This window comes from Falco biarmicus, chromosome 1 (assembly GCF_023638135.1).
Source record: "Falco biarmicus isolate bFalBia1 chromosome 1, bFalBia1.pri, whole genome shotgun sequence".
In the NCBI taxonomy this organism is placed as follows: Eukaryota; Metazoa; Chordata; class Aves; order Falconiformes; family Falconidae; genus Falco; species Falco biarmicus.
Genome location: NC_079288.1, coordinates 112,256,142 through 112,270,127, shown reverse-complemented (window position 1 = coordinate 112,270,127; position 13,986 = coordinate 112,256,142). Strand labels below are relative to the sequence as shown.

The window sequence follows — 13,986 nt, the reverse complement described above, 5'->3', positions numbered from 1 at the left end:
TCATTGTTTCACATCACCTATGAATGATACTTTTATTTACATATTCTAGTATAGTGTTGGCATTTTCCGAAGTTCTTTGAGCATTACTTCCTCACATATTTTGATTTGAATTGGTGGAAAACCTGCTTTCCTTCTAGACTATTAAAATACCCTAAAGCAGGGGTTCTCAAACTTTTTAAACAGGGGGCCAGCACGCGGATGAAGTGGCAGGCAGTCATCTGTGGCTGCTTGGTTCCCCCCCTACCCCCAGCGGGGGGATTCTGTAAATACCGGGGGCCGGATTGAGGACCCTGGGGGGCCGTATCCAACCCGCTGGCTATAGTTTGAGGACCCCTGCCCTAAAGCCTTGGATTCATGGTAAAAAAGCAATCTACTTTTGATTTTTTTTGTAGAAAAACTTTCTGAAAGTATTCAAAACAAACTACTTCCAGAAATGCATTCTTTTTTAACCTTTTTCGGGGATTTGTATTTACTTACATATTCACAATATGGCTTTACGTAACAACTGACTCTGGAGAAGGGTACCCATTTTAATAACCTTATTACCTTTCTTGCATGGTTCAGACTAGTGTATCAATCCCCTACAGCATCAAAGGAAATCAAAGACTTAAATTTGAAAAGATTTATTAGGTTTTCTAGTCCAACGTTATTCTAATGAAATAGTAATTAAAAGCAATCTACAGTGACTGCCCAGTAAGTATGCCTGTGATAAGCAGCTTGAGTAAAGTGAGGATCCTTTCCTTCGGGAGGGTTGAGATAAGGCTTAGTTTGGCTCTTTCTCCTTTACCAGCTTTCATAACACTTAAAGGAATGTATTTTGGAGTTTGGGACTTTGATCCTTGACTCAAATCTGGCTGAAACTGGCCAACAGATTCAACTTCACTGCGGGGGAGGTCAGGCCATTATCCGTATGACACAACTGTGTTAAGCTTTCTTTTCTAAGAAATCTAACTATAAAGAGACCAGGCTTGTTCTGGCAAAGATGCCCACTTTGGAATTCAAGAGAGCACACAAAACACCAGTAGACAGAAAAAGACTGGATAAGCTCAAAACAATGATTTTAAGTCTGTAAGTGCTCAAATTCTCCCCAAGGTGTTTTTTTTTTTAGGGCAGTAAGTGCTAAAGAAATCCCAAGTGTCCTACAAATGATCCAGGAACTTTTATCAAAAACATCACTAAAAGCCAGCTCTCAGTTTGATACTCTTAGGGAAGTAAAAAAAAAAAACAACCCAACAAAAGCAAACCAGTGCATGATCTTCAATGAACCAAAGTACAGGGGGTTTAAAAAAAAAAAAATCTTGAACTTTGGATTTATACATAGGAGGTTCCATCTGAACGTGAGGAAGAACTTCTTCACCGTGAGGGTGGCAGAGCACTGGGGCAGGCTGCCCGGAGGGGCCGGGGGGTCTCCTTCTCTGGAGACACTCAGAACCCACCTGGACGTGATCCTGTGCAGCCCGCTCTGGGTGACCCTGCTTTGGCAGGGGTTGGGCTGGGTGACCTCCGGAGGTCCCTTCCAGCCCCGGCCACCCCGTGGTTCGGCACGGCGCGGCTCGCTCCGAGCAATCGCCTCACGGCTGGGCGCGCGCGGAGCGGTTACCAGAGCCGCAACAACGGTCCCCGCCGCGAGCTCAGCCAAGCGCACGCCCTGCGCGCCCACCTGCCTTCCCGCCCGCTGCGCGAGGGGGAGACACTGCAGCGGGGCAGGGGCAGCGCACAGGCGGCAGAGGGCGCCCTTCCGCAGAGGGCACGGTCACGCCGTTACCGCCCGCTGGCCCGGGCGCTGGCCGCGCTCTCAGTGGTGGGCGGGGCGGGGCAGCGGCGATAGGCAGGGCGAGAAGCCAATCGGCGCGGCCGATGACGTTGGGGCGGGCAGCCGGAAGCGGTGCCAGGCGGAAGCGCCCTGGAGGCTGGTGCGCGGGGCGGGGCGGCGCCGAGGCGAGTCGGGCCGTGCCGGGTTAAGGCAGCACCGCGCCAGGCGCCCCGCGGCGCGTAGGGCACGTGCCGAGCCGGGCCGGGCCGGGCCGGGCTGGGCTGGGCTGAAGGGGACGGTGGGGCGCGGGGCGGAGCGCAGGCGGAAGCTGATGCGAGCCGGCGGGGTGCGCAGGCGGCCCCGCCGGTGATGCGCGCCCCGCGGGGGCTGCCGGGCCCGGCGGCGGCCCGCTGAGGCGCCGCGGGCCCCGCCTCGGTGTGAGGAGTGTCGGTGGCGCTGTGGCCGGCGGGGCGGCGGCGGCGCGGCCATGCCGTGCACCTGCGGGAACTGGCGGCGGTGGATCCGGCCGCTGGTGGTGCTGCTGTACATCGTAGGGCTGCTGGTGGTGGTGCCGCTCTGCGTCTGGGAGCTGCAGAAGCTGGAGGTGAGGGACGGGCCGCGGCGGGCTGGGCCGGGGGGGCGTCAGCCCGGCGGCGGAGCGGGGGTTGGACGCCTCTAGGTGCCTGGAGCGGGCTTCGGCCCCGGGTAGCGACCCGGCACGGGGAGCTGGGCCGTGCCGCGGGGCGCCGTTACCGTGTTACCGCACGGCCCGGGCCAGGCGGGGCGGGACGGGCCTGCTCCTCCTGCCGGTTCAGTAATAGCCGGTGTTTGCCCGGTGGATGCGATGCTGGGGACGCTGGAGTGAGTGTCTGTAGGTGCTGCCCTGCCCAGAACTTAGGTTTTGACGCCTTGGAGTGATACTGGCGTTCGTAACCTGGTACTTCAGGTAATCCTGGCTCCTGAGGGAGAAGAGGTGGTAGATAGAGCAGCTTTTTTTTTCGTGCTGATGGCACCGTAGTATGTCATTCACTAATTACACACACACGTGATAGCATTACTTTTGTAATAACAAGTTTTAACCTTAATATATACCTTGTCCAATTGAATACAGGCTTGTTCCATTACAGGTGAGCTTTTCCGAGGTTAGTTTTAAGTGCTTAGCAGCTGTAAAGTCTGCCTTGAGTGTATTTTAAACTCCCGATTTTGAAATCGTTTTCTAATGCCTTTGTATGTTGGGCATAGTGGATATTTCTGTTGAAGTAATACTGGACGTTTCAAAGTTGCTACATCTGATACTGGTAGAGAAGCTGCTCAGAGGTGAACTTTGGACTGGAAAGCAACAAAAGGCACAGGATGTTGATGTACGGTAGGGGACCAGAAGAAATTCTCAACAAAAAACCCACTTGAGTCTGTTTCTCAGATTTTGGCACTTAGGATTATTATTTCAGCTGTTTTTTAGAGAGCTTTGGTTTAAAACGGTAGCCCTTTGTTTCAGCAGGCATTATATATTTAGATACGTATGTGCTTATGTATTCCAGATTGATTGAAACTAGTTGAAATTGATTACTAGTTGCTACGTGATTTTAAAGCTGAAAATACTTTAAATCCACAAGCTTTCAGAAACTTTGTAATAAAGCACTGAACTGAGACAAGTTCTGGACCTAAATCTAGGAGGACTCCGTTGTGTCTTTCAGTAAATTAACAGTGAGCATGACTATGTTTTTTGTAGAATGTTTTATGTTTATTGGTGATGTTTTTGTTGGTTCTGCAAGATTTCTTCTCTTTTTCTTTGGAGAATTTTAAGTTTTACTCAAAGCCACATCAACAGATTGCAAGCGAGACTTTAGGGTTTTGTGTATTTGAAAAGGAGACTTAGAAAAACTAAACTTAGTATTAGGCTATGTACTTAATGTCCATCTTAAAACTTTATTCACAGAAAAAAAAGATAAGGGTTTTTTTCTTGCTATACTAGTAAAACTTTAAAGTATGACTACTGAAACTTGCGTTCTTTTTCATTGCAAGGTGGGAATTCATACCAAGGCATGGTTTATCGCTGGGATATTTCTATTGATGACGATACCAATATCTCTGTGGGGAATACTACAACACTTAGTCCATTATACTCAACCTGAATTACAGAAACCAATAATAAGGTAACATTTCTCATTTTACCTGTGCTACGAATGTTGAATTTCATTCAGACTAAAAATACTTGTAGTAATATTAAATGTTCTTTTGTTATTGTAACAGGATTCTATGGATGGTGCCGATTTACAGTTTAGACAGTGTAAGTGTTCTCTTACTGTTAACAGCTCAAAAAAATTCTGTTTGCTGTGGGAGTGAGGGAAAACAAGTGTCACAGCAGAAACTCTGCTGCATGGAGAGTCGTAGTCCTAGAAATTTCTGGGCATTCCTGTTTATGGATTATGTCAGAAGAATAGTTCTACCAGTATTACATTCTTCTTGTGGAGCTTGTGGGATTGCTTTTGTTAACCTTTCTTAACCCTCTCCTTGAGTGTTCTTTACGGCAGATGTGGAAAGGGGTATGACAAGAGCCTGCTTTTGGTCCTTCCATCTTCACTAACAGCTGAACTGGAAACCAGACAGATCCAAGTACTGTATCAATATGCAGTGCCTTTTTCTTTCCCAAGTTATGCTTAGTGCTAAAATTCTTCCTTTTTGCTTTAGGGGGCAAAGGATAAGATCCCACAAAAAATCCACTTCTGAATACTTTCATGTGATAGATTCTATTGGCCATACCAGATAATGTTTCATGTAAATACATCATCTGTGGAGATTATTTCGGGCAAGAGCTTAAGCAACATGCTAAACCTGTGGACTGTACAGCGTGTGTGTTTACCTGTTGACATCCCTTCTTGACATTGCAAATACTTCCGTTTCCCCCATAAAAGACAGCTTTCCTGGAACTTCTCCTTTGATTTTTCTCCCATCTTTTTGAGTGTTTATGAAATGTCACCCTTACGGGTTTTTTTACATATTTTTGGGGGTTTTTTTGAAAGACTGGGATTTGGAGTATCTGAGAGTGAAGGAGAGTGGGCAAAAAAAGAATATTACCTGTTTCTTATAGGGAATATCAACTAACTCAGGTTGATACTTCAATTTCAAATACACAGTTTTCCTTTGGAAGAAAATTACCTGCTAATTAAATGAGCTCTACCGAGGCATTCGGAGACATTTCTGGCATATTGAAATACTTCCCCAGACTCCTGGATCTTATGGCCTTTGCTGCATATATGGTATTTTTCTGAAGTGCTTAATCTGAGCTGAACATAAAGGTCTCAGGTTCAAATACTGTATTTTCAGTTTACTAGATGGAATATTACATCTTCCATGAAGGTGTTGCAGCATCTGTGACCTCTAGTATTTCTTAACTTGATGAGGATGTGAAGCATCTTCCTGTAGTTCTAATAAGAAGGTCAGAGAAGGCACAACATTCACTCCACTGCAGCCTAGGGAAGCAAAGTAAACTCAAAAAACCTGCCTCTATTTAACCTCCCCCAACCCCCAGAAAAATGAAACCATGAAGACCCAGTAAGACAGGTTGTACTGAACAGTGGGACAGCAGTGTGATACTCAAAAATTGAAAGCTCTGGCAGCTGGTCCATAATCACAGTTTTGCAAAAAAAATCACTTTTCTGTCTGAAATTCTGGTTTAGAGGGATGATTATCACTTCAAGGCTAATCTGCTGCTTTGTTCTATATTTTGCAAATGTGCCAGAAGAAACATTTACACATAGATAACGTAATAAATCAACTTTATACTGAGGGACTAAAAACTTAGTTCTCAAACCTGTATTGACAATGAATATGTGAATTTCAGGAAACACTTCTACCATGTCTCCTCTTAACAGGAGTAGGTTATCTGTAAGGAACAGTCTACTTAGTTAACTTTTACATGAAAGACTGAATTGTGTGGTCAGATACAGAGCATCTCTTGCACAGTACTTCAAGCATGCTTGCATTTAAAGCTGCAGAGATGCAAGCTGAAGTTCTACTTGTATTTTTAAAGAATGTTATTTTCTAACTGTAGCGTTACACTCTTATTAGCTAAATGCTTCAAGCCCTGTTTAATTAGTGCCTGCTGTTTAATAAAGTATTGCTTGCTGAACTAGCCAGCCAGTGTTGTCATTGGAATTACTTTTGTGTTTCTTGCATATAACCTCTTGTGTACCTCTCTTCTTACAGTGGATAGCTTTGAAATACCCCAACATTGCAATATATGTGGATACATGTCGAGAATGCTATGAAGCTTATGTCATCTATAATTTTATGGTTTTTCTTTCAAATTATCTAACCAACCGGTATCCAAACCTCGTATTAATAATAGAAGCGAAAGATCAGCAGAGACATCTGCCGCCTCTATGTTGTTGTCCATCATGGGCTATGGGAGAGTGAGTATATATATGATGGCATCTTAAAATTTTAAGCTGTCTAATCAGATATAAACATTTTGTTTCCGTATTGCATACTATAATTGTTGTCGCTTGGCAGAGTCAGTTTATGGTTTGCACACATTTTGTCAAATATGAATCCCTCCTGAAAGCAGCTGTGGACGTTTTCATCTAGCTGTGAAACATCCTATAAATCGCGCTTAGTTACTAACCTGCATTGACTCAGGTGGTGCTAAAGGAAACTTTTTGAAAAATACTGGAAAAAGGTCTCCTTGAGTTTTACTCCTTGCTGTTATATATTTGCCAAAAACCTTGTGTAGAATTCCTCGTAGACCACATAGCCTATTGCTTTTACTTCCACAGGTGAAGGACGAAAGGCCATATGCCCTTGAACTATTTGCTTCTGTGTGCTTAATCTGATTAAGCATCTTTCTTAAGAGATTTTGATAAAGCTGTTTAAAATGTTAAAGAGAAACTCTGAATGTAAGTCATCCTTAAACATCTTCAGACACAGTGAAAATTGTGTTCCCTTTGTTCAGCCTGACCAGAAGCTTTCCATGGCTAGAATAGGTGAATCGAGTATTTTCTTATATACATAGTGTATAGAAGTCTAGGTCTTTTGTGTATTGCATATATACACACTATATACTGAAGCATCTGAAGTCCTGGAAGAAGAAGCTGAAATTACCATGAAATAAAAATATAGTTTAGTGGAACTACTGAGAACAGGAAAATTCCATATGTGAATTGTCTTTAAACCCTTGTTCAATGAATTTTGTGTTTCTCTTGCAGAGTTTTATTATTTAGATGTAAACTGGGTGTTTTGCAGTACACTGTTGTCAGACCATTTACTACCATTATTGCTTTGTAAGTATGCTCATAAATAATATTGATCATCAGGATGTAATTTTGAGTTACACTGGAAAGAATTTTCGTGCCCTTTGTGTTGAATCAAGGCAGTTTGAAAGCAGACTCGTTGTGTTACATGCTAAATGCGTCCTGGCAATTTGAATCAACCTATGATTTCTTTATGACTTCTCTATAGTGAATGACTATTTGCAGAATTGAAATAATAAATACTTAATGCCTGCTGCTGAAAGCAGGGGAGAGAATGTAAAGTACTGTTTATATGGGAAAGATATTTTTTGTGATCTCTTTGGTTTTGGTCTTTTTTTTTTCCTCCTCCCTTTTCTCATTGGTTTCAGCAAATCGGTATTTTTAAAGTCCAGTTTCATGTAACTTTCAAAATTTTATTAGATTTTGCATGTGAGAGGCCTGACTGTGCCTTCATACATACCATATAACCTGTTGTAAAGGAAAAGCAGGCAGTTGTGCATATTGATGCTGAAAGCTTGATTTCATGAACTTTGTGTTGATAGACTGTGGACAAAGTTGCTATTCACAAAGGATATCCATATAAGTATTAGCTGTATGTGTTCTAACAGTTAAAAGCAAAACAGCTTAAAAAAAATGTTTAATTGTTGAATTAATTCAGCAATGGGATATGTTAACCCTGCATTCAAGCGCTATTTCTTCTATGGAAAGGTGTTGGAAACTGATTCTTGTGCAGACTCCCCAGTGCCCATATTTGAGTACCAAAAGGGATTTTTGGATTCTAACAGTTGATCGATATAAGGAAGAGTTAGCATTTCAAGGAAGTGATCTTTTACTACATAATGATTAACTCTGAATTCTTTCAGAATTTGTGAACTAGTGGGAGTGTATGATGAAGGAAACTTCAGCTTCAACAATGCTTGGACTTACTTGGTTATACTTAACAATATGTCACAGCTAGTGAGTATCAAGAGTACATCTTTCTGTTCTTTTAACTCATCGTATTAGTGTTACGTGAATCTTCTATGTTAACTATTGACAGTAATTGTATTAATGTCTGGTAACTCATGGATAGAATATTTCCTACTGTAAGTTAAAGTTACTATCTGTTAAATACTACAGATGATCTAAAACTTTTTATTTTTACTACAAAGCTCTATAAAGCAATAGTGTCCTACTTCTCTACCCCAAACTATTTCATGGGTGCAGTGGTATGGCCTAGGCATGTTAGAGCTGCACACTTGCCCCTCTGCAGAAGAGTTGACTTCACTCACCCCTGTAGCTTCATCCCAGCACACATACAAAGAATCAGCAGTGGCTGAGTTAAAAATACAGTGTTGGAAAGCTGGTGGTAAGAACGCTGACAAAAAATGGAAATGGTGCTGAGATTCTGGCCTGCCTAACACCTCGTCTTGTTGGTTCAGCAGCCATATGATGGTGGGGTAAGGGTAAGATGTCAGCCCCTAGACTTGAAAGCTTAATTTTGGAGGTCAGGGATTGCTCTTGGTGACTTGCTGGGAATGCAGAGGAAGTGCAGAGGAATCATTTTCTGCTTCACCTAGGGCATATGACACCATGAGCTATTGCAAGAGGAGAGAGCAGCAGCTCTGGCTCCTTACGGCTTAGCCTGCTAGTCTCCAAGCTTCTTTCTTCTGGCAACAGCAGCAGGAGTCAGAAACAGCGTGACATAGTATCCGGAAAGGGTGTCCTCCTCCTACTGCTGCCCACCCCTGTGTTGGATGGGTGACTGTTACAGAAGGAGCTGCAGCTACTTTCTGCTGTGACAACAGTCCCAGCATCAGCACATACTTCTGCATGTTCTGGTTGACATGATTGCTTAAAGAAACCTAGCAGTAAGAGGCTAGGAGAACGCGCGTGAAAAGGGGAGGAAAATTCCTTAGGCTTGGCTAATACATTAGATCAGTTGCTTGCTGTTCTCATTAATAGGAAACTCGTTCAGATTTGCAGTGAAGGTTGCATTCGTTGCCTCATCTCTCATAAAAAGGCAACATCATAAAAGGTGCTCTTAACAGGAGCCTGAAAGAGCACGTGCTTTTTACGCTGCTTTCCCTAGAGATGTGCTTGGCATTGAGAATATTTTATGGACCTTGCTAGGCTTTGCTTTAGTGTGTAAATAGACAGATGACCTGTCAGCCTCTGTCTCCCAATACCACGCATTTCAGAAATTCAATTTCAGGGGCGGGGGGTAGCCTTCTTTAACACAGTAAGGCAAAGATTTTATAAATAGAGAGCCTTTCTGTTAAAATAGATAGCTTTTTAAGTTTGTATTGTACTGTGATATATTTTTTTAACTGAAGAAATGTGGTAAAACAATTCCTTCGCAAAATAAACAAGGATTTTAAAGCTTTTCTTCTTTTTTCTTTTCCTTGCCAGTTTGCTATGTATTGTCTGGTGCTGTTTTACAAAGTATTACGTGAAGAACTGAACCCTATCCAACCTGTTGGCAAGTTCCTTTGTGTGAAGATGGTAGTTTTTGTTTCTTTCTGGTAAGTGAATTAATTACTCCTTACTTCTTGCTCTTGGGTTGGATCATAAAATAGCTAAAAAGGCTGGATTTTTTGCTGAGGTTAGAGGCCTCAAAATCCACCCATAATCTTAGTGAAGTGCTGTGAAGGGAAAAGGGTACTAATACATTGGATAGAGCAGTCTTGTTCACTTGAGATTATTTTTTAGACTTGATATTTTATAAGATGATTCTCAAGAACATAATTTTAGAATCTTCATTTGAAGTTACTTGAGAATTCTTTTTACTTTTTCAAGTAAAAATTACGTTAACTTTTTCAAAATGTTACTGTAAGTTAACTATAAATTATAATTTAAGCATTGCTTGCACTTAGCTGCTAGTGTGTGAGTGCATTTGACTATCTGAACATTGCGGGGTGCAGTAATACTCTGAAAGAGAAGCAACATGCTCTTATAACTAACTGGAACAACAGACTCTTCTTTGGTCATGTTCTCTGTTGGTCTTTAGGACTGTGGATGAATGAGGTCTCTTTCTAAATCTGTTTTCTTCCTCTCAGAGTCTAAATATATAAACAGTAAGGTTTTTTATAAGATTCCTCCTATGTACACATATGAATAGACCTTGTTTACCAGATCTGCTTGCAGGTATTTTTGGCACTACTGTTACAATAATAATAATAGAAGTTCTTTATAGGCAAGCTGTGCTTATTGCATTGTTGGTGAAAGTTGGCGTTATTTCTGAGAAACACACCTGGGAATGGCAAAGTGTGGAAGCTGTGGCTACAGGCCTACAGGTAGGAGCAGACAGTTATTTCTTAGGAGGAATAGCTATATGTAAGATGACAGCTGATGTCGGGCAAATGCTGTCATACTGGCTTTAATAAACACGGGCTAGATTAGCCCAACTTAAATTCAGTACTAAGTTTCATTCAGTCACCCCAAGTGAGTTTTATGCTCAACACTTCTATATGCATGCGTTGGGCAGAAGGAATGTGCCCCAGTTAAACACTTGTGTTGGATGTTCTTGCAAGAATTCATTGTAGAGCTGCTGCTTGTTGACATTGCTTGCAGCAAGTCCGTCCGTCAGGCAGGGACTGGTTCCAGCATGTCTGTAGTACTCACAGCTTTCTGAAGCCTGCCAAGAAAGACCTGCCTCTCGTGGAAACATGGCTGATGCCAGCCAGTATCACAAGGCAACTGCAATCTTTCAGTTGTAGAAGAAACCCAGGAACTATTTTTCTCCGGTTATGAATGTTAAGTATGACGTCAAATCTCTCTCTTATTGCAGGATTTTATCATTTGTGTTGAGATGTTCCTGGCTGCTATTGCGCATCACTACAGTTTTTCCTATAAACCTTACGTTCAAGAAGCTGAAGAAGGGTCATGCTTTGACTCTTTTCTTGCAATGTGGGATATTTCTGATATAAGGGCAGATATATCAGAACAGGTTCGAAACGTTGGTAAGTAACGGACAGGATTTGTATGATCTGTTACCAGCACATGTATTTCCAGCATCATTTTGCACTATTATCTATCTCTGTGTAGTACCTTGAGAACATTCTGTAACAAATCAGTGGCAGCTGCATCCCTAGAAGATTTCATGGCTTATCTGGCACTTTGTTCTTACCAGTAATCCTGGCTGATTTAGTCTAGCTTTTAATTTTTCTTTTAAATAAATGAATCTCAGGGAAAGCTTCAGGTATGTTTGGTAGAAGAAAGGAATGCCCTTTTTGGGTTTTGTTTGGTTGTTTTTTTTAAATGAAAGAGCATCTTTTTATTCATTAAAGCTAACAATAGCCATGTGAAGCTGTTGGAAAACAAAGGCTTGTCTTCTAATGTCTAATGCCTGCTTTGGAGTTGATGTGTTCAAAGACCTTGGTGTAGTGTTGGAAGTGTTAAAAAGTATTTTAATTTGGTATAATTCTAGGAAGGACAGTTTTGGGCCAGCCAAGGAAAATGTTTTTTGCTGAGGATCATGAACAGAATGAGCATACAAGTTTACTGTCTTCATCTACTCAAGACCCAATTTCTGATGCTTCTTCAATGCCATCTTCGCCCATGGGTCATTATCAGGGGTTTGGACACACTGTGACCCCTCTCACAACACCAACAACAGCCCCTGCAGTTGATGGTATTTGTAACAATTCTGCTATCCGAGACGCTGAGGAATCCCCTGAACTAGAGCACAATTTATCAGAGAAATCTTTGGATAAAAGTTAGGCTCACCTTTTCCTTGAACGTGTCAAGGATTCTCTTGCATACTTGCCGTACACGTTCTGTTGACGTGTACTGTTGGTGATGAAAGTTGAAAAAGTTGGAAAAGCTACTGTGCAGACAGGAAGAGGATATGGCTGTAACTGACATCTGAATTCTGAATCTATGATGGATGTGAGTGCCTGTGAGTATCCCGTGAATATAAACCACGCACACTGTAAAGGTTTCTGCATAGATTTAAGAATAAACTCCTTAAATGGCTAAACACACATCATATCAAAATTACACTGACTTTTACTAATACAAAAGAAACATTTGAAAAAATACTCTGCTTTTCTAAAGTGTAAGTGTACTACTAGCAATGGGAAAACTTAATTTCAAGAATGTAATTAAAGGAGTGCAGTAGCAAAAAGTGTTTGTGTTAGCTTTGATTGTGTTCTTAATGATGGTAACTTCCATACCCCAATGTTGAATGGAGTGTGGACGAAACGGTAACTTCTGTACAGATGTCATCTTCTTCCTTTTCCTGCATAGCTCAGTAAAACCCCTTCAGGAAGGTAATTATTACAGAACATCAGTAAAGAATCTATACATAGAAAGCATTCCCTACAGGCCTTGCTATAAAATTCCATGCCTAGAACATATGGTTGATGTATCTGTTGTCCTTGTAGCTCATAATGTTTGTGTTTTACATTCAGAAGAGAGAGCCAGGATGATAGGTTTTGGACTAATACCTCACACTTGACTAGCTTTTTCCTATCCTTTTAAAATAAGAATAATGGTTACTACCTTAAAATACAGGGGAGGGGGGAAGAAAAGTTGTCAAAAAGGAAGTAGAAAACAAAACAGTTTTCTTTATTTTGGGCTGCAATAAATTCTTTAACACTTAAGGGGTTTTTTTTAAGCTGTTAAAGCAGGGTATCTTGGCAATGTGTCTAGTAATTTGTATCCATAAAGTTGTGTGTGTGTGTGATTATTGTATATGCTTCTAGTATAGCCTGGATTCAAATGTAATAGTTTTTTGGTTGGGTTTGGTTTTTTCCTTCCACCATGCCAGAAAAGACCTTTGCTACGGTAAAACTCAGTAGCTAGTCTGATACTGGAGTTACTAGCATTAGATTTCAGACCAAGAAGTACACTTGTTGCAAAATGTTGTTTTGCAAAATCTGACAAAATCGGAGGGGTATTGTTTTCATTCCACTACGAGATTTTTACTACTATTGCATGTCTGCAATCTGACAAAGAAAAAAACCCTAGAGCAGTGACCTTTTAAATGATGTTTGAAGTTTCTTTTTCAGTATTGTTAGCATTTACAGGATGTTTAGCTTACTTCTGGCTGTCACAGTAAATTCATCTTAAGTGCTTTTTCTTTTTTGTTTTTGGTTTGTTTGTTTTTTTTTTGCAGTACTAGTGTGATGTACATATTGCGCCTTATTCACTAGGCTGCATATTTTATAGTTGACTATGTACTTGTATCTGAAGTTAGTGAGAAAGTGCAAATCATAATGTTCAATTTGCCAAGTCATTGCCTTTGTAAATAAGCAATTAAAGATTTTATTTAAACTGTTTATCTTCTTTCAATTTGATTTACTGCGACAGTAATTTAAGAGTGTGAATGACACATGAATACAACCATCCTCTTCTTGGAAGAAGGGGATCTTAAGTATAACTAGTATGCAGGTTTGTGCTTTCAGGATGTTAAGGCTTGTTACTGAAAAAGGAAAAGTTCTTGTCTGTGCTTATGAAGAATCAGAATCTACTTTCCTGTGCTTGACTCCAGGTATCTTTATAGCCATGTAATAGCCATGATCTAAAAAGAAACAACATCTGGGGACTTCAGGGGCCACTGTAGCCACTACTAGAAATAACCCGCTTTCCTGCATGTATACAGGTAAAAAGTGATAGCGGTAGAACTATTAGCTCAAGGATCAGAGCTGCTGGAAGCTAAGTAGCTACTGTGCTTTAGTTTTTCAAAAACCTCACACTGGAGATTTTTTTTTAATACTTGAAGTTGGTGTAATACTTGAAGTTTGGTGTAAAACTTGGGTAAGGTACAGAGGGTGGGTTTTGATAGGAAAAGAGCTAGTGAAGTGTCTTGGTTGCTTCTTTCACAGTGTTTCTGGAAACCTACTGAGTTATTTTATTGTTCCTCAGTTATTGTGTGTGCACATATTCCTGCATTATTTTATTTTTCTGTGAGAAAACTTATTTTTTCATTGCAGTAGCTTACAGGATCATACCTTTCCATTAAAGATTACTACTGAATTTCTAAAATAATAGGGTAGGTGT

General features: G+C 41.3%; 1 protein-coding gene across 1 annotated transcript; it reads left to right on the top strand.

The window, feature by feature from the left end:
- The first annotated feature begins 1,963 nt into the window (after positions 1–1,963).
- Positions 1,964–13,265, top strand: TMEM184C (transmembrane protein 184C). The gene is made up of 10 exons (XM_056361330.1): positions 1,964–2,357; positions 3,776–3,906; positions 4,004–4,040; positions 5,960–6,165; positions 6,958–7,032; positions 7,866–7,959; positions 9,394–9,506; positions 10,178–10,277; positions 10,772–10,943; positions 11,411–13,265. The coding sequence occupies exons 1-10, from the start codon at positions 2,241–2,243 to the stop codon at positions 11,701–11,703; spliced, it is 1,338 nt and encodes a 445-aa protein (XP_056217305.1). The 5' UTR covers positions 1,964–2,240; the 3' UTR covers positions 11,704–13,265.
- Positions 13,266–13,986: the final 721 nt, after the last annotated feature.